Genomic DNA, 25263 nt, shown 5'->3' with positions numbered 1-25263 from the left:
TCCCCAATGGAGGTCCCGGGACATGTCTGCATGTATTTTAAGAAAGCAACAAAAACATCAACAAAACTCTGAGAACAAAAAGAGACAGAAACTTCAAAAAGCATAAAAAAAAAAAAACTTAAAAAATGTGACAAAAACAAAACAAAAAAAAGCAACTTAAAAAAATGCGGCAAAAACACTGAAAAAAGGCACAAAAACTTCGGAAAAAGCACCCCCATCCCCTCTGCTGATTATACCAATGCATCTTGACCTCTCATGTATATTTTGGTTCTATTGCTTCTATCGCTTTACTAAAAAAATAACATGAGATAGATGATGAGGAGATTAGAGTAGGGGGAAGAGTGATGACAACAGATCCCTGACTGGATCAAACTGTTTTTTCTTGTGATTACATGCTCAGCATCTTTCTATCTATTTGTGTCTCTTTCAGAGGTTATTTCTTGGCTGGAAATGTGCCAGTGGTGAAAGAGTTAACCTAGGGAATGACATCATTGCCTCTCTGTGCCCTTTCCCATCTCTTCCAGCCCTCCATTCTTTCCTCTCTCCCTCTCCCTCTCCATCCTTCCCTCTTGTCTGCCCTCAGTCTCCTCCCTCTCCATCCCTCCTCCCTTCCTGCCCATGTGTCCGTCCCCTTCTTTATGAAAGGGAAGCCTCTTGCTGGCGGTCACACAAGCAGAGCCTCACAGGAGCCTCACTCACACAAAAAAAGCACCCCAGACACACACATAGAGACTCTGGCCTGGACAAATCATCATTAGTGTCCCTCTGAGTGAGGCCTCCGTTTGCCAAACTTCTACTTCCTAAAAACAACATGGAGCTCCACAGCGTGCACCAAACCTTCCACCACAGCCGCCTGGGCGAGGAGAAGCACCAGATGCTGGACCTGAACCGACGCCTGGGGTCCTACCTGAGCCGGGTCAAACTCCTGGAGGAGGAGAACGCGGCGCTCGCAAAAGAGATCCAAGCCCTGCGACGCAGCGGCCACGGAGCCTCGGCGCGTAGGCAGGGCCTGGAGGAAGAGCTGCGGTGGGTGAGGGAGGAGGTGGACGCAGCCTGGAGGGACAAGGTCCACACGGAGCTGGAGGTCCGCAGGGTGACCGAGGAGCTCCGAACCCTGGACATGCTGAGGCGGAGGGAGGCTCAGGCTCAGGCGGAGGCCAAGAAGAAGATGGAGCAAAGCAGGAAGGAGCTGGAGGAGGAGCAGAGGGCTCAGGTCTGGCTGAGTGAGAAGGTCAATCAGCTGGAGAAGGAGATGAGGCACCTTATTCAAACCCATCAGGAGGACGTCGCCCACTTGGAGGCCACCCAATTGACCCATTCCAGAGCCACAATGCCACCCACATTGGCTCAAAGGGGCAAGCAGGCACCAAACCTCCTAGAGGTAGAACAGGAGTACTCGCAGAGGGCCAGCAGGGCATGGCAGGAGGCAGCAGAGGCCCATCAGGGGCAGCTAGAGCGCCTGGAGGAGTCACTTAACCAGGCCAGGAGCCGTTTAGCCCAAGCGAATCAGGAGAAGAGCGAGAGCCAGCTGAAGCTCCGAGCCCTGGAGAAGGAGATGGCCTCAGCACAGGACGACAGGCTGCATCTGGAGGAGACGGCAGCCCGGCAGGGAGACAGATACAGCCAGGAGATCCAGCAACTCCAGGTGAGAGCAGAAGAGCCACAGATCCAAGGGCGTAGCCGACAAAGATCAGTGTATATGATGGAATAGTGGCATCAGAATGTGCCAGAGGCCACCAAATTTGGGCTGTTACGGCCCAAAAAAAAAAAATTCTCCGGTGGGGCCAGCTGATAATCAAGACAAATTTCTATTTTGTCGTTATTATATATATATATATATATATATATATATTATATTTCTGTTTGTCTGTGATGTCATATTGAGAGCTGCTCAACTGTGTTTCATTGTTAACAACAATGACAATAAAGAGCTCTTCTAAATGACACAAATAGTATTGCATGTGGTCAAGTCTTACAAGAACTTTCATGCCAACATTATTTATACTTTTATATCTCATTTCCTGGCAAATATCCATGCCCTTAGTAGCCAGATGTCCCACGGAAGGCTTTAAAAGGAGCTTTCCTCCCTCAGTACATAATTCAATATTCTGATGGAATGAAAACATTGGGGTCTGAAAGGGATGGGGGACTACCTATTTATAGGCCGGGGCTGTTGCGATTAGTTCTGGGTCAAAGCAAGGTCTGAGGGGTGAAGCACACCAAATTTAAGACTTTTAAAAAGGACAATGCTGCCTTCTGGAATTATTTTTCAAAAAAAAAAAATATTTTATACTTGCAATTTTTATAATGTACTTTAGATCTCACTTGACTTCAGACATCACTACGTCTTCTTAGTTCATTTATTTGAATTTTTTTTCTATTTAGGTATTTAAAAAGAAATCTTTATAAAAAGAAATCTTTTTAAATAAAATACAATTTCGGTTGCACTTTAGATAAGAGGACACATCGGTTGTTTTGCAGTTCAATAAACGAATAGTTTTCAGTCATTTGCCTACAATTCATTTTGTTAAAATAAAATCCTGAGAAAAATCTTGAATTATCTAACTCTAGTATTTAACAAACCAGTGTGACAAGTCAAACCTAAAGTGTTAACTTGTATATAGGTATTTTAACAGCATCACGGTCATTTTCAGTAAAACCGTTCTTTAGATCAGTGCAGTTAAACTAAAGGCCGTACTCTCTCAACGGACCCTCAGAATATGACTCACACAATGAGTGTTTATTTATACCCAATATACTTCGCTATGAGAATGCATTCAAACCTTTTTTTAACCGCTTCCTTTTCCTGGTTCACTTCCTGTTTTGGCAGGAGCACTTGGAGGGCCTGGAGGCGGAGAAAGAGGAGCTGGGCCAGCGGATTGATCATGTTGTTCTGGAGAACCGAGGCCTGCTGCAGCAGAAGATGTCTCTGGGCCTGGAGGTGGCGGCGTACAGGTAGCGTCAGCTGCTGGCATGATAATGTATATTCTAGAGCAGAGGTCTCCAACCTTTCTTCATCTGAGGGCTACTTAAAAAAAACTTTCGATTGTGTTAATTTTGTGTCTCAGTTTGTCAACCTACTGGCGAGCTACTGGAAACCTGCGAGCTACTTGTTGGAGACCCTTGTTCTAGAGCATCCACTATACATGAGTTAGTCACAAAATGCTTGGCAGAAAACCAAGGAGAGAGATATAAACCATCAACACATACCCGATTATCCTGTGCATGGTTAAGGGGGCTGGAGCCTATCCCAGCAGAGCTCATATTGGACAGATAGTCTAGCTAGCTGTCTGGATATACTCTGCAGAGATCTGAGGAGCAGTTAACCATAGTCCTCAGAAACCCACCAGAGTTTTAAATGCCAACACAAAAAACAAAGGTGACGGACATCTGGCCGAAAATGAGGGACATCCGGCGGAATTTCCAGAGGCACCTGAACAATCCCAAAAGTGAAACGTCTTCCATATAGACTACAAAATGCTTGGCAGAAACCAAGGATAGAGATAAAAACCAGCAACACATATCTGATTATCCTGTGCAGGGTTATGGTTAAGGGAGCTGTAGCCTATCCCAGCATGCATTGGGTGAGAGTAGGGTAGGGGGGGGATAGGTATAGGTATAGTGCAAAGTCCCTGAGCAAAGCAGTCACCATCTCTGCCCCCCTTCTGCATTTATAATTACATATGTCTGTGTATTAAGTACGGAGCTGGAGATGTGACATATTGAGCCTAGCTTAGCATAAAAACAGGACATTGTGGAAACAGTTAGCCTGTCTCTGTGTGTGGATAACTACACCCATTAACACAGTCACACTGTCACAGTTTGAGATATCAAAAGGAGGACTCCAAAGCAGGAGACCTGTCAGGCAGGTTGTCAGAACAAAAAGTGTGCTTTAATAAAACATAAAGCTGAATCCAAAAACAGGCAGGCAACAAAAGGAAATCCAGAAACACTTAAGAGACAAAACACTGGAATAAACTACTGTATACTAGGAAGATACTTTAAGTCAGGAACAAAATGCAGACAAGGGGGGTAAGCGTCTGTCAACAACCCATAGCTCCTTTGGCGCCATTTTGATGCTAACAACCCATCACCCTCCATTAGCATTCCATTGACTGCCATTCATTTTGACGTCACTTTGACAGCGAATAACTTTACATCTGAAGCGTTTAAAGACTCTATTTGTCCATTCTTTATTTCTAAAGAAACACAACAATGTATAAAAGGCTCCATTACCTTGTACCTCACATTATGGCTCCGTAGCAGCTGTTTTTGTAAAAATAGGCTAACGATTGTGTGATAACCACGCGACTTACTGTTGCATAGTAGAGGAATTGGCGTATAGTACAGAATAAGCTCGCAGGCAGTTTAGACTTACATTAGCAGTTTAAGTTTAATTACTAATTTTTAGTAGCATTTTAGTTAGCAATAATTAGCCTGTGCCCATGTTATCTCCTTACATATACAGTCCCCTCCAAAAATATTGGAACGGCAAGGCAAATTCCTTTGTTTTTGATGTTCACTGAAGACATTTGGGTTTAAGATCAAAAGATGAGTATGAGACAAGAGCTTTTATTTCCTGATATTTACATCTAGATGTGTTAAACACATTAGGACATATCACCATTTGTATTAGACCACTGCATTTTTAGGTGAGCAAAAGTATTGGAACAAATAATCTTAAAGTAAATAACATTTAATATTTGGTGACATAACCCTTGCTTGCAATAACTGCCTCAAGCCTGCAACCCATCGACATCACCAAACTGTTGCATTCTTCATTTGTGATGCTATTCCAGGCTTTTACCGCAGCTTCTTTCAGTTCTTGTTTGTTTCGGAGGGGTTTCTCCCTTCACTCTCCACTTCAGGAGGTGAAATGCATGCTCTATTGGGTTAAGGTCAGGTGATTGACTTGGCCAGTCTAAACCTTCCACTTTTTCCCCCTGATGAAATCCTGAGTTTTGTTGGCACTGTGCTTTGGGTCATTGTCCTGCTGCATGATAAACTTCCTCCTCAAAATACTGCACTTCTAAAAGCATTAAAGCTATTTCATACAAAAGCAGAATCAGTCTATGTTGCATTTATTCTCTGCATCATGAGTAGCCTCAGTTTCAGACTTTTCTGCACAGCTGAAGAAACAATGGGTCCCAAAGAGCACAAAGTCGCAGCCTTTGTGACACACACAGCATCATTACCACATGCAGCATGGTTTTTAAAATCAAGAGGCCAAAAGTTGTCCTACAAGAAAGAAATAAAGCACCTGCGCCCACCATAACAGGAAACATGATATGGATCATTTGTCTCTCTCGTAGGGTAGTTACTTCAGCAGGTCTGCTTTTCTGTTTCTGCAAACTAAATTTACTGTATCACAGCATGCTTGCGACATCTGTTGCCTTTAAAGTCATGGGAAAGTATCATAGGTGTAAATGTAACGCCTGTCTATCCATCCACAGTGAAAAGCATCTTTCTCTTTACACTTTTTTTTCATCGCGAGGGAAAAATGTAAGCAGGTTCTTCGTTTGATTTACTCAGGGCTGACTGTACTAACATGTCAGCTTTGTATCCTGTTCTTCTTTTTAAAGATTTTTTTGATCAATGGTTGAAAAATAAGCCATTATGATCTGGCTATTGTTTTGATCATTGTCATTTTAAATGAAACAGCAGATGGAGTATCGATAGAGAACCGTTTTAAAAGTCAGCATTTGTGTTGACTATTCACGATAAAAAGGTGGCTTTTATGAAGTGTCAGTCACATCGCTGTGAAACAGGAGGAACTTTGGCTTCACGCTGAGATGTAAAAGCGTTTAAACTTCACCAGGCTGGATGATCTCTAAGGAGCCTGTTTGATGTCGGACAGATATGCGTGATGAATGTTGCATTTATTGTAAAAACATATTTTTGATGTTTGTTAAAAGCTGCCTCACACACGTCATGGGAGCTGGCTAAATGAGTTTTCCTACAGCTTTTGTTTTTAATAATTACTATGAGGATAATGATTAACTTGTGTTATGGTCACATAAGTATATGTAGTGCTTAGCTCCATATTGTTGCTCATATTTGGGAAGAGAACTCATTACTCTACATACTCAGACTTTTTCAAGAAATATTCACCATCTCTTCCTTTGTATTTGATAATCAATTGATCATTTTGTAATTTTCCAAGCAAAAATGCCCCAAAAGTGCCTTTTCCAGCTTCTCAAATGGGAGGATTTGCAGCTTTTGTCTTATGCGAGTCTTATGGGATAATAAACTGAACATCTTTGGGTTTTGGACTGTTGATAGAACAAACCAAGCAATTTGAAGACGGGAACTCGAGCTTTAGAATATCGTGATTTTTGTACAATTTCCTCAGATTTTACAGACTAAACAATAATTAATCAAGAAGAAAAATTTGTTGCAGCCCGATTGGTAACCATAGTTTCTAGTGTATCCGGATACAAACAGGAGTTGCAACTTCCGACATTCAACATCCAGCTGAGCCATCATCACAACGTCAGCTCTGATATGGAGGATTAGTTCATGTCATTCCAACGCTGCTCAGTAACAGCGTAGAGCGACACTCATACACAAATAAAGGGCCAGCCACAGCGAGCGCAGCCGTCTGGACTAAAGGTCAACTTGGACAGAGCAACGTATCCATTATGGAGCTCTATAGTGGTGTCTCCTTTCTCTTTCTCCCCCCCACCCCACCTACTCAAAATATTGACCCTCACTCTTCAGGGAGAAGCTACCGGTTCATGAGCTGTGGGAGTCTAGTATAACAGCAGAGGGGAGCAGGAGGGGGGAGGGAAACGCAGAAGACAAATTTCAATGTCATTCACTGCACATGAGACTGTTGTTATACCTTGATATGTTTCTCACATGATAAGGACATGCAAGCAAAAAGATGCATTAAACTGCCAGACACACAGCTAATTATATTATGTGTTGGAATGGAGGCGGGTGTGGACCACATGTGTGAATGGAGACAGAGGTATTAGTGCTGCATGGGCTGCTCATAATATCTGCTACCATTATGTGTGTAGGTAAGCATTAGTGTCCCGTGTGTGTGTGTGTGTGTGTGTGTGTGTGTGTGTGTGTAGGGGTGGGGGGAGGGAATTGATGGCAGAGGTTTGTGCGGTGCAGATGGCTCCTCAATGGCAAGCCCTTTCCTTCATTTCCATAACAACAGACTTTAGTCCGTTCCTGCAGCTCAAGAGCAAAAGCAAATGTCACCCTTCGCTCCCCTTCCCACCCATCACTCTGTGTGCAGCATCTTGTCGGCATTCACCCATTTATGGCTCATCCAAATTGCAAACATCACAATATCTTGCATGTTGTGTCTAAGAGCTGCATACTTTAAAGTGTAACCTGCTTCTCTTGTTGTCTGTCTCTATAGAGCTTTGCTGGACGGTGAAAGCCTTGGGGGAGAGATCCCTTTGTTAAATCAGCCAAGAACTATCACAGGTAATTAAAGTAAACAATATTGGTTAGAGCTGCAAAGACTTATCGACAAGTTGTCAGCTATTAAATTAAAAAGTCCGTAAAAAATTCTGATTCCAGCTTCTGAAATGTGAATATTTTCTAGTTTCTTCACTCCTGTGTGACAGTAAACTGAATATATTTGCCTTTTAGGAAACACTGATTGACATTTTCACTATTTTCTGACATTATATAGACCAAACAACTAATTGATAAATCGAAAAACTAGACAGATTAATCAACAATGAACATAATTGTTGGTTGCAGGCCTAATATTAATTCATCAGCACCATGTCAGTGACTTCACTCCTGCAGTGTTTAGAACCTAAACATGTTGCAGAAATCCCCCTTTATGTCCACTGACTTTGTAAGCGTAGAGTTTCATTCAGTCCAACTAAAAGCCCCTCAGATTGGGGGACATCTTTGATGCAGCTTGTAATCGCATTAGTGTAACTGGGTGTGTGGGTTGGGGGGGCTTGACTAAGGGAGCTGAGGTAGGCACTTTGGGTCCTGTAATGCAAGACACCTAAGACAGTCCCCAGAGGTTATTGAGCCATATGGCTTTGCTTTCCGGTAACTTAGACAAAATTGAAAGGAAATGAAGATCAATATCTTCCCATTAGTGTCCAACCTCCATTGAGAACATACATTTTAATAATGCTCTGGGGAGACAGGTTCTCCAAAGTATCTATGTCACAAATACTAGTTAAAGCTGGGTGAAAGTGTCAAATATCTTAGTATACAGTATATGTGGCAGAATTTTAGATATAGAAATAGAATAGAAATTGGTTTCAACTCAAGAAAACATCAATGCATGTCATTATTATTACAGTAGCTTCATTGTGTATTCATGAGCTCTGCTCTCATCCTCCACAGATGCAGTTTTCAGCCCTCGGGGGATTCAAAAGAATTACCAGACCCAGCTGTGCGCTAGCCACAAGACCACTTCCCTCTCATCTGTCCGTGGCATAACAGGAAGAGGGCCAACGGTGATTACTGCAACACCAATGTGGAGTAGAAAACCTGTAACCATCACTGAAACTCCAAAGATTTCCATGAAACCTGCATATGAATATGCAACAAAGTCAGCAATACGGAAACCCTCTTATCCCAAAATACTGCAGAATGGAGCCGTTGAAAATTTCAGACCACAAGAGGTTCATGAGAAAGTCACCTATGCTGAGCCTCTATCTCCTCCCAATGAGCAGGAGGTTGGAACAACATCAGGGGACAAAGAAAATGAAGAGAACCGGAACAATGTTGGTGTGGAAGCTCCCGAGGAAAGATGCATCATAGAGGCAGTTGTCAGTTGTCAGGTTGAGTCTGGCCTCAGCAATGAGCCATCCTTGAATGATGAAGTCAGTCAGCATCAGTTGACCACACCCAACCTTTTACCATACCATGTCCGAATGAGAGAGGAGACCTGTGGTTTCTCGGATGAATCGGATAACGATGTGCCTTTTGAAATACCTGCTGAAAAAGAAGAGCAGCACGCTCCAATTGATGCATGGGTAGAGAAAGAGTGGAGAGGCAAAGCAGTAGAGCATGTGCAAGAGGAAACGTCAGTCGCTGAAAGTGAGGCGGTAATTGAACCAAACTTTGAATCAAGGACGAGTAGTCCAGCGTCTGAATGTGAGCCTGAAGAAAGCTTGTTCAACAAAGTGGCAGACTTCAACCGAGATGAAAACATCTTGAAGGAGGATGCAGTCGAGATGAGGCAAGAAATAAGAAGTTCTATAGTAGGAACAAATGAGACGGATGTTGAAGAGAAGTTGTACCCGGATGGAGAAGAGATGGATACGTGGGATAGTGTAATAGAAAGGAGGGTTGATGGAAAGACAGATGAAGGCATAGAAAAGGATAAAGAAAAACGACACGCTGAACCAGAGGAAGACATATCAGCAAGAGAACAAGAGCATGACAAGAAAGAAACTAGGCAGGATTTGGTCGCTGATGTAGAGCAAAACCATAATGTGGCCTCTTCAATGATGGACACACAAGAAGATGATGATGGACAGCAAGCTGTGCAAGACCATGAGCATGCACCGTTTCCTGACAACGGAGAAGACGATGAAGAGGAAGATTCTCAAAATGTTTCCGTGTCATGGAGAACCGAGCTGGAGAGCGAAAGCTACGCTCAGGATAACACTCTTGCCGACCCTCGTCCTCTGATTCGATACAAGAGTGACGAGACGGACGCCAACACGCAGGCGTCGCACATGGATGAGAGCGAGTCTAGCGAAGGGGAGCAGGAAAAGAAGACCGGAGAGACGGGAATGTGGAGCGAAGGCAAGTCAACGAGATTTGGAACTATGGAGGATCTGTGTGAAGAAGTTGAAGCGGAGGCATTGGATGAGGAATATAATCTGGGATATACTCACATTGAAGACAGTGATGTTGTCCAAGAAATGATCAGAAACGTCAGCGATGGACATTCGGATGAAGAAACTGAAGAACTCTCAAAACCCATGGTACCCACTAATGTGTACTATGATGAGTTGGAGACAGACAGACTTGTGGAACAAGAATTAGAAAACCTAGCCACGGACATCTACAGCGCTCACTTTGCACAGCAGCAGGTCAAAGAGAGTGAGGAGATGCTACGTACGTCTCTGAAGGAAATGAACGAGCAAGAAGAGGCTGGAATGTCTTCCTGCGAAGAGCCTGAAGTTGGAGTAAACCACCAACTTGCATCTTCAACTACAACTATAGATCAACCTTTCGGGAACCAATATTTCAGCGATTTGTCAATGGTAATACCTCAAGCAGACACTCCGGCAGATGATGAGGTTCAGCATAAAGATCAAGAAGCTAAGGATGCTCAAGAGAAAAGAGAGGAAGAGGATGAACACAATGTGTCCATGGTGACACACGCTGATGTAACAGAAGATCTCTCTGGCTTTACGGACTTCACCAGCAGGCCTGACATGGAGGAAACCAACGACTCAGAGGATCCGAACTCTGTGTTGCAGGTAATAGCAGATGAGGAAAACCTGAAGGATGTGGCGCCCACCGCTGAGGTGAAAGAGGTTGCACCTGAGGAAGCAACCAGTGAATCTCAAGAACATCTTATTGAGGATGTTGCGGACTGTCGAGAACTTCAAGAAGTTTCACAAACCGCTGAATGGGAAGTCCTGGAGAACCCAAGTGAGGACTTTGGAGAAATCAGAGATCAGAATGTAGAATGTGATAATGTTCCTAAATCAGTTGAAATTTATTTCCACGATGACGGAGGCTGCGATGAGGGAATTATGACAGGTAAAGAGGAGCCCCTCGAGATTTCCCCTGACAGTGTACCTGATGAAAACGATATCTTTGTGGCGAAGGACTCAACAGAAAAATTGAATGAGAATGGCAAAGACAACGGCCTCCATGGTTTCTTCAGCTCTGGCTTAAAGGATGACTTCTGGGCATCCTCCTTGGAGACAGGTGCCACCTATCAACCAAATGATGCCTGTAATGACGCAGCTGAGCAAACCAATCAGAATCTAGGGTTTGCTGACAATTCGGTTTGGGGGGATTCGGAAAATGTGGTTAACTGGAACTCCAGGGTGGATACTGACTCATCGAAAGTCCTGCCCGCAAAGAAAGAGCACGAGCAGATGCAGCAGATGCATTCGGAGGTGAAGCAGGTGTTTTGTAGAAATGTTGAGGGGGAGTTAGTCCATTCGGACGAGTCTGACGTTGAGGGTGAATCCTGGTCATCTGGGGAGGAACCGGAATAAAAAGTAGTGGGTCAAAGGGAGTTAAAGTATTAGATCTAATCGGTGGTAGTCAGAGAAAAATGATGTTTGCTGCATTTACTATAAAAACCAAAGTCGTGCCTTGGTGCGGACCTCTGTGACGCAAACCACCAATGTGCCAAATCTATCTCTAAAGATACCAAGCACTAGTCTTGTTTCCAGGGGCGGAGAACGTGGTTGTGGCTTCTCTCTGTCTTTGTTTTCTCGAAAGCGCCAAATCTTATAGGTTTTTAAAATAACTTCAACTTTGTGTCATTTCCCCTCAGTCTCTCTGACTGGATCAACAAATCAATGGAGCAAAAGTTCTGTTACTGGAGAAATATCACCATTCTTTCTGAAAATAGGTTTCAATGTTAGTAATGCCGTCTACCTACCTATGTTATGTAAATATTTGCCTCTTTTTAATTGGCAGGAGTAAAAATGTGTCATCCTTCACATTTGTTGTGTTCTGGTGTCAGAATGATGAAGACAAAATAGGATTTAGACTCTACAGGAGTCCCTGCATTCATTTCCTTGGCAACTTTTCCTTGGCAACTTGTTTTTCCCAAATTATGTACTAAGTTTTTGGCATTCTATTACCAGATGGCTTGAAAAACAGTGCATATAGCTGCAGTAAATGGAACGTGCACCCAGTTTGGACTGAGCCCTGAAGGTTTACAACCTCTGGCTTCGCCCATGCTAGTTTCTGACATATTTAACTAACAGTTTTTTCTTCTATCCTAGTCGTTATAACTCACTCTTTCAGTCTTTGTGTGCATGTTATGGAAGAAGGTGTATGCATGAGGGAACAGCATGAAGACCGAACGAAGAATGTCCTTTGAAAGTGAGAGAGTTTATTGATTGCTGTCTAATCTGATTTTACCGACTGATTGAAATCAATGAGAACGGAAGGGTAGGATTCCTTGTAGAGCTGCTATTCCACAGTGTATCAGACAGACAGCTGCTGTAGTTTTTCTGCTGGTGAGTGGTCTTATTTTACTGGACAACAATTGACTTATCTCTGCATGTTTTACACGTGTAGAATGAATGGCTTGGTTGTTTCTCTAAGAGATGACACAAACCGGGTTTGATAAGCAAACTGTTAGGGTTGTATTTGGTTGGTCTGTATTCTTGTTTCCATCTATAAAGTTTTACAGTCCAAAATAAACAGTAGATTCATGATATGCTCCGTGTCTTTTGTTTGAATATTTATCGTGTTTGCATGCACAGTGCACCTCACACACTGACATTACCAAAGTAAGTGGAACAAACATTAGCAAATACATTTAATTTTATGTCTGTTTTATGACCGATACATTTTTACATTTCTGTTGAATTATGACCATCTTATTAGCATTTCTTTAGCAAATGTTGGCAACTCAGTGAGGTGAAGACCTTTAGCATTTTCTTGTCCGTCTACCTACTGTAATTGTCCTGGAATGAACAATTTAATTTCATACTATTTACGGAAAATAGAAAGTGTTCAACTTAATTTAATGTATTCCTATAGCGCCAATAGAGTCTTTTAGCCAGTGCACAGCATGTCAGCTCAACATGCAAAAGATGTGAAAGGTGTCTGCAGGCTATCTTACAATCAAACATATGGAAAATTAAGTTTCCAATAATAAATAGCCCATTAATAATCAATGAATATTTACTGGGTTTGAAATGGAGCAGCTCTTTCAAGAAAACACTTAAAATAAAGTGTTAGTTGGGGAAATTATACAATCATGGAATGGATTATGCCAGGAGGAGGCTTTTGTCAGTATATATGGTGTTGAAAACTCTGAATGTATGTTATTGAAAAGAGGGAATTGAGCACTGATGATTGGTCGAGACATTCCTCAGACTGGTAACCTCTTCTTTCACTAAGAATACAGTTACTGCCTAGCCACCAAACGCTTGCTCTTGGGGAAAATTGTTGGGTCTTATCTTATTATCATCCTACTCTATCTGTAAAGTGTCCTGAACACCTATTAACTATAAATAAAACTGAATTACCACAAAGTCAAGAAACCCGCTGCTTGCTGCCTTGCAGCAACATCCAACTCGGTTTCCTTTGAGGTTTTAATTGAGGAAGGCTGTGTGTGTGTGTGTGTGTGTGTGTGTGTGTGTTTTTCTGGTGTGCATTTTTTCTGGACTGGGCAACATCCCAGCTTCACTGACCTCAAAACAGGCAAGCTAACAAAGCAGCACCAGGGCCCTCAACAAGCAAACAGCCATCTCATGAGACGGCCAAGGAAAAAGTTTGTAAGAGGGAACAATGTGTGACCTCACCTCCTCTTCATTGCAGCCCACGCATTCATTAGTGGGTTTTCCAAACAATGATGGCTGTTTGAGCGGCTGCTCGCCTCCTCGCCGCCCAATGAGAGACTCCGAGAGGAAGAGAAGGAAACTGCAGAAGCTCGTATTCACTGTGAGAAGTCTAAGTGCTGGAATGGCATTACGGCAGCTGTCTGGCATGCTCCTATTCTCTGGCCATCAATAGGCCTGTCCATTATACAGTTATACAATCACTAACTGATAGGATCTCTACTGATGCCTTTAGGAGAGCAGAAACAGGAGTCATTTTATATTAGGATTTCTAAAGCAATTGTAAGTCGTCCTCCTCGTAGTTAAAGTTAATCTGACACAGTGCTCAAATCTGAAGACATTTGGCATAAACTTGTGGTTAAATCATCTAGGAGGTGGGATGTATTTTTTTGATTACTGCACAGATCATTTTATTCTTTGGCAACTTAACACTATAAAACCCCGTAACTGAAAAATCCAAATTTAAGGCGGAAATGTTGCAAGAGTTCGTTTTTGGTTCAGCTATGACCAATGGCCACTGAATTAACACGGGGGGAGTTGTGTTTATACAAGTCCATTGGGAGAGTAAACCTCTTTTAGCTGTGTGTGTGCGTGCATGCATGCGTGCGTGTGTGCGTGCCTGTTCTGATAGCCATCTACCCTCCATCAACCCGTCTCCATTGATTTATTCCGGATGTCATTGGTCTGTACTTGGTTCCCCCACTTTAGATCCACATTATATCAGAAAAAGGCATGAACACACATATGCTGGCAGAGAATAGCAGAGTTATGTGACATTCAATTTCTTTGGAGTGTCCTTATTAAGACAACTTGACATTAAACAGGATGACATTATGTCAAGTTGTCATGACAAAGACATCCTCTGGAATGTCATCCTGGTTAATGTCAAGTTGTCATTACAGAGACATCCCAAATAAATTTAATGTCAACTTATCATGACCAAGACAACTTCTGGTAATGTCACTTTTATTAATGTCAAGTTGTCATCATCAAGACACCCCAAACAATGTCAACTTGTCATGATAAAAACCGAATGACACTTAATGACAGAAGTCATACACTTTTATGACATTTTTATAACGTTTATGACACGTTCATGACAGTGTCATGTCATAGTTATGACAGTGTCATGTCACGATTATGTCGATACCTTCAAGTAAAGTGTTATCAAACTTTGTTTGAGACCTGCTTCTGTCTCAGGAACACGTTTCAAATCAGCTACTTTATATTTCAGAGTACTTATTAGAAGGATAACCCCTTGAGATGAATCATCTCGTCTTCGAGGGGGTCCTTAAGACAATTATAGCTAAAATACAAAAAAAACTAAAAGAATTCACACATAAAAAAGTAGGTGACATGCAGAATGGTTTTGCCTTTGTGGATCATTAGTTGCCTGTTGTGGTCTGACATTGTCCATGATGTCTCCCCAAGAGTTAAAAACCTTTCCCAATTTTTTGCACCTTGTGCTCCGACCCGAAAAACAATTGCAGCTGCGTCACTGTCACGTCCAGGAGTCGTCTATCTCTGTGTGAACAGAGCTGAAGTCATCTGACAGGATTAACAACACGATCAAACCGAGCCTAACCAGTCATCATCAGTCACCAGCCCGTCTTAAAATAGAGCAGAGGTTGCACTGCGACGTGCAATCGGCCGATGACAGCTGCAGGTTGTCACGGTCATCCAGGATGAGCGAGACACTACCGAGCATTGAACACATTTCCAAAGACAGACTGGTGAGAAAGGCCAATAACGTTGTGTGTGACTACACACACCCCCCTGGCATCTCATTTTAAACTACTGCCATCTAGGCGTCGTTTCTTCCCACCCTTTCTGACCAAGAACAGATCCAAATTCTCTTTTGTACCACAGGCCATAAAGTCCTTAAATCAGTTAAAATAAACTAGTCGTCCAGCTGGCCTGGTCATACCCAAGGGTGTATAGTGTATTGTAGTGTGTGATGATGTATGTTCTTCATGTTATGTCTGTCAGTGTCTGACGTAAGGATTATTTGTTTGTATCATATGTCTGATGTCCTGTCATGAAGTGCCTTGCAACTGTGCCGCAAACCCAACTGCCCCCCTGGGACAACAACGTTATCTACTACTACTCTACGAGCAACTCATGAATAGCAGGGGCAGAGCGGGGGTGTTTTCAAAATAACTTCAACTTTCTGTCATTTCCCCTCTGTCTCTCTGACTGGACCGGCAAATCGATGGAGCAAACCTACCTTTCAATGTTATAGAAAGATGGAAGCATCAGACAGTTTTTTTATGGCTTCAAGTCCATGTCATGTCAGCGCGATAAAACATGCTCATGAGCAAATTTTAGCATTTCACACGCGCAGATATTAGGTTTATACGCACAGGTGCCGTTCTTTCCCTCTCCCTGTGTTTCGTTCCACGCTCGCTGCTGCCTGTACAACTCTCGATTGTTGAATTGGTGCACGAAGAGTTATATCTGCGCGTGTGAAGTGGTATCATTTGCTCATGAGCAGGTTTTATCGCACTCGCGAGATATGACAGTTTGTTTCTCTTTTTAGGTGGCAGGAGTGAAAATGAGTGATCCTCAGCATTTGTTGTGTTCTGGTTTCAGAATGATAATGACAGTTGGACAACAGGTAGATACAAAACAGGATGTAAAAAAACAGGATGTAAAAAAAGGGGCAAAAGCGGCGACAAAAGCGTCAAAAACTTCGGACAAAGTGCCAAAAAAAAGTCTTAAAAAGTGCTTCAACAATTTCCAAAAAAATACAATTGAAAGCTTTGAAAAAAGCGTCAAAAACATCGAAAAAAGCTTAAGAAATTAGTATGTTTCTATCCAACTATCATTGTTATCATTGTCTTCCCAAATGATGTCCAGATTTTGGTGGTGGTGGCTGGTGCTGTCTGACTCTTACAAATCCAGACAGTTTGATCTGAAGACATCTGAAATGTCATGTGGCACCTCCCCCTTGTACCCCCTGTACCCCTTGTACCCCTTGTACCCCTTGTACCCCTTGTACCCCTTGTACCCCTTGTACCCCTTGTACCCTTGTGGCCGTATTGTGTGAACAGTTAAAGGGTAACAACCGTTTTTTTCAACCTGGACCCTTTTTTCTTATGTTTTTGTGTCTAAGTGACTGATGGGAACAACAATCTTTGACATTGGTCCAGTATTAAGCGAGATCGCTGCAGTTGACAGCGACAAAACAAGCTACAATGTAACGTTAATAGAGCAGTTGTCCAGCTTGTATTTACCTTCACAAAGCTGCTCGTTTTTGCCGCTGACAGACTCAGATTAATATTCTAAGTGTCTGACAACATTATGGAAAGTATCTCGCTTAATACTGGACCAATTTCAACGATTGTTGTTCCCATCAGTCACTTAGACACAAAAACCATCCAGGTTGAAAAAAACGGTAGTTACCCTTTAACTTCATTTAATATTGTATGTGGCATTTTCTATTTTGCAGATCCACCGAAACAAGTTCCTTCCTGAGACTATTTTGCAGAGCCACCGCCACCGAAAATAGAGAACACAGAAAATGATCTTCGACACGAATACAGGAACAACATGAATGCACAAATGTCCAATTCCTCCCACGTAATCCCAACTCCTATAGAACAACGAAATGATACATAACTACACAAAAAAGGGCAAGAAAGTGCAAGAGAGAGGGAAAGAAAAGAACCACGCCAGACATCTACGACAGACAAGTTTTGCAGAAGGCGCGGTCGACCTTAGCCAGCTCTGACCACCCACTCTTGGAGAAATTAGTTCTTCTCCCTTCTGGGCAGAGATACAGGTCCCCCCCCCGGGGTAAAAAAAGCAATCGGTTTAGATTTTCAGTTGTTTCAAGTGCAATAACAAAGCTTAATTTGAACTTGGCCTTGACTGCACTGCTCAGCAGCCCTTTATCATGGCTTCCATTCAAACGGTTTGGTACTTCTGACAAACAGATACATACAGACATATGGTTGTTTTCTGTAATTGTTATGTGATAAATGTCTCATGTCAAAGTTTCCCTTGAGGGACAACAAAGCTCTGAACTGAACTGAACCAATGCACGAGTAAGTAATCAAATAAAGGCAGGAAACCACTGTAAGATGAAACAAGGATCCGGGTGTGGCCAAACAGATGCTATACAGCACATAATCAATAATTTGCTGAATCTGCCTCATTAAATTAATCATTTAAATGATGTGTTCAACTTAACATCATATTTATAGTAACTATCTATAATAACTAGAAGTACTATTTGATGACAAATTCTGTTGCTGATGTAGTGTAGGAGAGGTGGGTTAGTTCCTGTTTTTGTGTGTGTGTGTGTGTGTGTGTGTGTGTGTGTGTGTGTGTGTGTGTGTTTGTGTGTGTGTGTGCCACGCAGTAATCTAATCGGTGTCTGGAAATGAAATTAGATGTGGGCTGCCAGACGGGCCACACCCATGAACACGAACGCGGAGGACGGCAAAGAGGAAGACGATGACTCACATCCGACATTCTGCCGATGCGCTGAAACCACAAACAACATTGTTCACAACAACAGATATTGCAAATAAATCAAGTTGTGTTTAATCTGATATAGTAGGTTCTCAGCAGCACTTCAACATCATGCCCCATTCTAAGCTTTTAAAGATATAACACACTCTTACCAAAAACCTCGGCAACGTTTGAGTCATTGTGAAGCCATTTTAACCCCTGAAGTGTAAATGGCTGCCTTCATCACTCGATGCCAGGAAAGAAGGGTGTGACCATTGGACAGACAATGCCCGAACTGTCCAGTTGGACGTCTGTCTGACTGAGTGTGTGTGTGTGTGTGTGTGTGGTTATTATTAGTGGCCCGTTGAGCCAGGAGTGCATGTGTCTGTGTTAGACGTGAGTCCAGCAGCTGCTGTGGACAAACCAGCCGGTCGTGCCAGCTGATGGCCAGTCAGTCCTGGTGGGTTGGGTGAATATCTGCGCGGGTGTGACTTCTTTTCCACATATACCTACTCAACCAACTTTACTTCCTTCTCTTTCTGTACTCTGCAGTGAAGCTATTTTATTAGATAAAACGTAAATCTGGTGGCGCTCTTTGAAAACAGGAAACACCAAAACACACACACCAAAACCAATAAGAATGGTTCAAAAGCTCTGAAATCTTCCAGCCCTTCAAGACATACTTTATTGATCCGGCAAGGGGAAACTACATGTTTCCACTCTGTTGTTAGTTTATTACACACAGGCCTGAAATACACACACATGACCTATACCGGATTTGGCCCGCGGGCCTTGAGTTTGACACGTGTGCTCTACATGCACTAATGGAGAGATGTCAGCGTGAGGTGTTACCATGTGTCCCCTTATGTTTATGGTGCAGGGTTAGGGTTTAATCTGGTGTCAAAATCACAACAGCACACAATCTTCATCAACAGTGTGTGTAATGCAACTGCAAGTGTTCATATCTGTGTAGCAAAGAGTAGAACAATTACCATCTGGAATGACTAGAAAACATTACGGCCGAGAGCCAGACAGACAGCAAGTGCACGGCTAGCTAACTAGCATTAGCTTGGCATGCAACTGAAAGTGCTACTCGTGGATAAAGTTACTATTTCTGCACATTAGTGTCTGTGACTTTCAGATGACATGCTAGTAGCGCTTATAATCAAAATACATGTTACTGATAGTTGCAAAAACTGTTTTTAATCATTAAACAGACATGGCAATACTGGTCACATTGATCACATGCACCCACCTCCAGCTTCAATGTTTTTCTCTTTGCTGAAGGAATGTACAGTGCGCAATGAGGAACACTCTTCCTTGAGTTGCGCTATCAACCCATCAGGTGACTCCAAAACTACGTATCTGTAAGGCTTTTTGCAACTCTGTTACAGAGGGGGATGCCCATGGATGAGTACCCTGAGCAGTTAAGGGAACGGGGCACTACTCAGGAGGTGAACTGGCATCTCTCCAGCTTCCAGTCCACACTCCGTACTTGGTCCACACGGGGACTCAAACTGGTGACCCTCCGGTTCCCAACCCAACTCCCTATGAGATAGAGCTGTCATCGGGCCTTAAAAGTTAGGCCCGACAAGGCCTGAGCCCGACAGAAAAACCCTAAGATCCTACTGTATAACAATGCTCTGTATTTCAGATTTTTAAACTCTTAATCTGCAAGTAACTAAAGCTATCAAATAAACATAGTGGAGTAAAACATATATTTTAATAAACTCAAAGTAACCAGACATATTTACTCAGTTATTCACTCCAGTGCTCATGACACATTTCTAAGCTGTTTTTTTGGTACGCTCAGTGATTGTTTCAGTGTAAAATAAAAATAGACGAAAACAAACTGTCATGTATTAAAAGCCATGAGTGTAATTATTTTTATTTTCAGGATCATTAAAGTTGACATACACTGTTGTTTCTTTGGTGACACAATAATTACTATTGGTTGACACTTATTCTAAAGCTGTGTTTACCCTATTGTCACAGAATAATAACTCTTTGATTTTGAGTTTTGACACTTTGTGTCGAGATGAAGGAATAATTCCTTGTTTTGTTGAGATAATCTGAGTTTTTCAAAGTCAGGAGGAGGAAAACAGTTTGTTTCTCTCCCGGAGATCAATTAGGTTTTTTATTATTTTATTGATCGGCCCTTAAAGTGACTCAATGAACGAGCGTCAGCTAAGTAAAACACATGTAAATGTTCTTTACTTAGTCATGCATCTCTTTGTTAGAAACTAATACCATAGCTATTTTGCATTATATTTTGGGTTATAATGGGGTCACCATTTAAAATCCATCTATAGTTTAATCTCTGTTTGTTTCCACCTTTCAAAATAAAAAAGTTTAGGTAAAGTATTTTATCTGGTTAGAATAAACCTAAAAATACTTTATCACACTTTAAAAGTTGACGTTGCTTTGCGCCAAGCCTTTGTTGTATCTGTGGACTCATAAAAATCAGTCAAAGAGCAACATGTACTGTTCCTCTTTAAACAGGCTTTTGGTTGACCTGTCTGCACTTTGTTTTATGTATTACTATGTAATTTTAATTGTGAATTGTGTTTTTGAATATATTGTTTAGATTTACTTTAAAGCATTGTGATTTTTTTTTAAATCTGTGATCAGCACTCTATAAATACATCTTTACTTTACAATTTGTAATAAATATGACCAGTGGTGAAAGATCTGTTACGTAAGTAAAAGTACTAATACTAAAAATACTCTTACAAGTCCTGCATTGAAAATGTAAAGTAAAAGTATGTAAGTATCATCAAGATAATGTACTTAAAGTATTAAAAGTAAAAGTACTCAATGCAGAAAAACCCTCCCATTTTAGAAACTGGAAACGATCCAAACTGTTGTGTGTTTAATTTCAGCTGGACTTGTAGGCCGTTATATTGTTGGGTAGTTTCATTTATAATAACACATCAGATTGTATAAACTGCATGTATTTTGTGTGCAGAAATCTTAATGTGTAAGGTAACTAAAGTAACTAGTTACTAAAGCTGTCAGATGAATGTAGTGGAGTAAAAAGTACCATATTTCTCTCTGAAATGTAGCGGAGTAGAAGTAGAAAGTGGCATGAAAAGACTCAAGTCAAGAACAAGTACCCTCAACATTTGTACTTAAGTACAGTACTTGAGTAAATGTACTTAGTTACGTTCCACCACTGAATATGAGCTTCTCGACTCATTGCATCCCTGCAGCGTGTGTGCAGCATAACCAAACATTAGAGTGCCATCTAGTGGTGACAACATGGTAACCCTTCAGACAGTAGAGCAGAAAAACAGTCCCAAAATAAAGACACACAGTCAAACCTTTGTGTAGGTCAACTTGTCTATTTAATATATAAAATACGGTAAAACATACGCAAAAAGGGGAGGCAGGGGGGAAGAGGGGACCAATGGATACTTTGGTACGATAACAAACACTTTTTTTTGTAAAAGCAGTATAGAATTTGTAATAACATATCAGTGCATACTTTATTTATGAAAATATACACAAATTGTATATCATTCTCCAAAAAACAACAAAAAAAAGTATCTTTACAACAAAAAAAAAGCAGACTAGCCGAACACAATATATTAGCTATCATTTATTTTAAACTTTTTTTATTCCACTTTTTTTCTTTTTCTTAAATGTATTTCTGTGTGATGTATATTCGTGTCGATATTACATTGTATGTCCTATAGGATGAGTCACTCTTCGCCCATGCATTGACATCATTGTGTCTGGTCAGAAATAAGTTAGACGTGTCACGCTGAAACCCTCCCCCCCACCCCCACCCACACACCCCTCCACGTTAGCATGTGTGGACCGAGACGTTTTGTACATTGGACTCAAAAGTTGCAGCATTGAAGCGGTGTGTGTGTGTGTGTGTGGCGGTTTCCGTCCACGGCCACACGTGTCATGTACTAATAGCACTACGCTTGTGTTGTTTGTTTCATGTCATAAAAATCGTGCAACATTAGTAACACCCTTTTTTTTTTGAAGAACGAAAGAAAAAACAAATCCTGAATAAAGAGAAAACAAAAAATATATTTATAGAGTATTTTTTTATATAATAAAATAAAATTCAAAATGAAAACAGGATGCCTAACCTACACAAATAAAAACGCAGATTTCTATACCATCATGGCAGCTACCGTCAGTGAGAGCTGTGGTAATGATGATAATAATAATAATAATAATTATAATATCAATTCTCAGAGAACAATTAAAAACAGACTGTCACCAGCACAAATCAACACTGGAAAGTGAGTGAGACTTCTAAACATCATTATACAGGAGCAAGAGTCGCTTTTTTTTTTCCCAGGAGTGGGGGATGCAGGTTCTTAAAACTATTTCTCAGCACGATTGTCTTTCCGTTTTTTGTGATTACAGCGACCCCTAGTGTTGCTCTGGAGAACGTGAAAAAAACAAAACTCCCACGAGTCCCGTGTCGCAAAGGAAGCCATTTTGTTTATTTTCTCGCAGCCTTCGTACGCAGGTTTCTTTCGGTTTTGTTTTTGTTCGAAGCTCAGGGTACAACAGTCTTAACAGTCAAAGTGATAACACTCGGGGGAGGAGAAGGGGGGGTGGGATTTACTCTGCTGCACGCTCGCAAAAGCAATACTGACTCTCAGACTCACAGAGTGGATGAGCAAGTGAGTGAGTGACAGACGGAGAGAGAGAAAGATGAAGCGAGGAGAGGATGATGGGAGTAGTGTGTAATGAGGCTGCTGGGAGGATGGAAATGACCCAAAAATAATTTGACTTGTCGACGTGTTGTCACTTCAGCGCTGACACAGGACAGAGTAAACAGAAAAGTAATGTGTGTGTGTGTGTGTGTGTGTGTTTGTATACCAGCGTTATGGGGACCAGCTGTCGTAGTGGGGACAGAAGTGTTTGGGATTATAAAAAAAAACACAAGAGTGATTGACAGGGTGAGAGGGAGGTGAAGAGGGCCTGCCCGTGAGAAAGATGTGCTGGCTGGATGTGGTGAAACCCAAAGTCGACAAGTCTGCGTTGGATTTGGGAGGTAGTCATTAAAAGATCGAGACTCGTTCTGAAACCTCCGGCTTAGTGCTAAACGATACCCAAACTCTGCCTCCAAAGCTTTCAACGAGCAAATGGATGGAGGCTGAAAAAAAATAAATACATGAATTTGCACTTTTGACCGCTATGTTTTTCAAATCTACCCACTAAACCCTAAACCACCCCTTGCCAGTTAGTACAAAAAAAATGACATCCTTCACATTTCTTTTACCTTCATAGTCGTTTTTACCTCTCGGAAATATAAAACTACAGCCAACCAGTGACAGGCGAAGGAGAAGATCCTTTAAATATACATACATGGCTTTTAACCAGAGGAAAAGGTCCAAAATAAAAAAAGGGGACATCCTTGGCTCGCTTATTTCATATACTGTGTGTGTGTGTGTGTGTGTGTTTGCTTTAGAGTTTGACTGATATGTTAGAGACAGAGAATACTGCCATCTTTGTTCTGATGTTGCAAATACTCAATACTGGGATATGCCAAAAACATTACCAAATAAGGAAAGATTTTATCTGCAACAAATTTAAAGGTGGAATTTAGTGCATCAAGGGACACTTGACTCTAAATGTAACGAATGGTGAAATAAGTAACTAAAATATGTTTAGTTTGAGTCAGTTGTAGTATAGGCAGCTGATGTTGCCTATACAAAGGATGACAGTACCAATAACTAAATTGGGGATTTCCTTTCAATGGTTACTTCCTTAGCTGATATTAGAAAAGTAAACTATTATTAACCCTTGTGCCTCTGATATCTGTGCTAAAAAACTGCCATAATATTATTTTTCACTTTCATTGAGTTAAATCTTTTAACCAACTTCAGTCCTGATAAGCACCAAATATTCATTTATTTTCAGAATTTTAACCCCCACAGGGCAAACATAAGAACATGGCTTGATCTGGTTAATCTGAAAATCTGAAAATAATGGGTCTTGGCAAATGGCCCCAGGGCCCAATCAAAGTTGTAATGGGGTTTCAATGGGGCATTTGTGTCTGAGCGTCTGTATTTTGGCTTACACAGTTTATTATAGGTTGAACTATGAAATAAAAATGCTTGCCATAAGCATTAACATAGCCCACATTTCTGTCATTATTAATTTATTTTGTAATACAATGAAAGGTAACATAAATATACTTTAAATTGTACTTTTTGATATTTTATCTAATCTAAAAATAATTTAACACGTTTTAATACATTTGCATTTTAATTTTTCTTGTTAATTTATTTACGGTCTTACTTTAATATTTTGTCTTATTGAATTTTCTTCTGCTTTAATGCTTACAGTTATTCTGTGATCCATTAAATTAATTCCCTTAATTTCAAAACAGGCAGGCCACAAGAAGAAGTTAGGAGTTGTAAAAGGGAACTCTGATTGGTTGATGTACAGTAATAAATTAATAAATTTGGAGAATTAAATAAAAAGTGCAAACATTGAATTGTATTTTCTGAATATCAGATTTTTAACAAAAGCCTTAAAAGCAGCCAGGTATATCAGTTCAACCCTAGTGTGTGTGTGTGTGTGTGTGTGTGTGTGTGTGTGTGTGTGTCAGCTGTGTTAAGGTGTCAGGGGTGGGGGTCAGGGTAAAGTGCGCTCCATCAGTGACAGAGTCCCAACCATTGCTTACACTAAACAGTCCGAGTCACCACGGCTACGTCTTCCCTTTCGGCCTCTACAGCTCCCTCTCTTGGCTTGTCCACATATTACACTTTATATATATACACGCATAAATAATAATAAAAAAAGAGACCGAGCCACTGAGAATCAACGCATTTGCTTTTTTAAGTCTGTTTTGTTAAGGGATAACCTGCCGAATATATAGTTTATATATACAATCCCTGTCGTGTTTCGTAGCCTCCTGCCCCGGATGCAGAGCTGCCCTTGCTACCGCCTAAAGCCGTTTAAATATATACTTGTATATGATCTATATTTTAAATCTTCAAAACACCTTATCCCTGTCACACAAAAGCCACAAAGGTTACAGATTGCTTATATACACGGTACCTCACCGGTCTCGCCTCCGAACATCAGCTATCTTTTCAAAACATGACTCGCTTTCACAAAAATAGTTTCATCCCAGGTGTGTGTTCGAGGATGAAATTGAGAATGAACATTTGCCCGAATCACTTAGTTAAAAAACGACCAGTTGAGGTAACAAACCATACACACACACACACACACACACACACACACACACACACACACACACACAAATCAAACACACGCACACCAAACAAACACACATCTTTCTCAGCATCTGTAGTTGACGAGA

General features: G+C 41.4%; 1 protein-coding gene across 1 annotated transcript; it reads left to right on the top strand.

Moving 5' to 3' along the window:
• The first annotated feature begins 660 nt into the window (after positions 1–660).
• On the top strand, positions 661–12365 carry nes (nestin). The gene is made up of 4 exons (XM_028581578.1): positions 661–1645; positions 2831–2955; positions 7379–7446; positions 8338–12365. Exons 1-4 carry the CDS (start codon positions 812–814, stop codon positions 11184–11186), a joined length of 3876 nt encoding a protein of 1291 aa, XP_028437379.1. The 5' UTR covers positions 661–811; the 3' UTR covers positions 11187–12365.
• The last annotated feature ends 12898 nt before the right edge of the window (positions 12366–25263 follow it).

The sequence above is a fragment of the Perca flavescens genome, chromosome 6 (genome assembly GCF_004354835.1).
Source record: "Perca flavescens isolate YP-PL-M2 chromosome 6, PFLA_1.0, whole genome shotgun sequence".
In the NCBI taxonomy this organism is placed as follows: domain Eukaryota; kingdom Metazoa; phylum Chordata; class Actinopteri; order Perciformes; family Percidae; genus Perca; species Perca flavescens.
The sequence above is the reverse complement of the archived record's forward strand: the minus strand, read 5'-3'. Positions and strand labels throughout refer to the sequence as shown.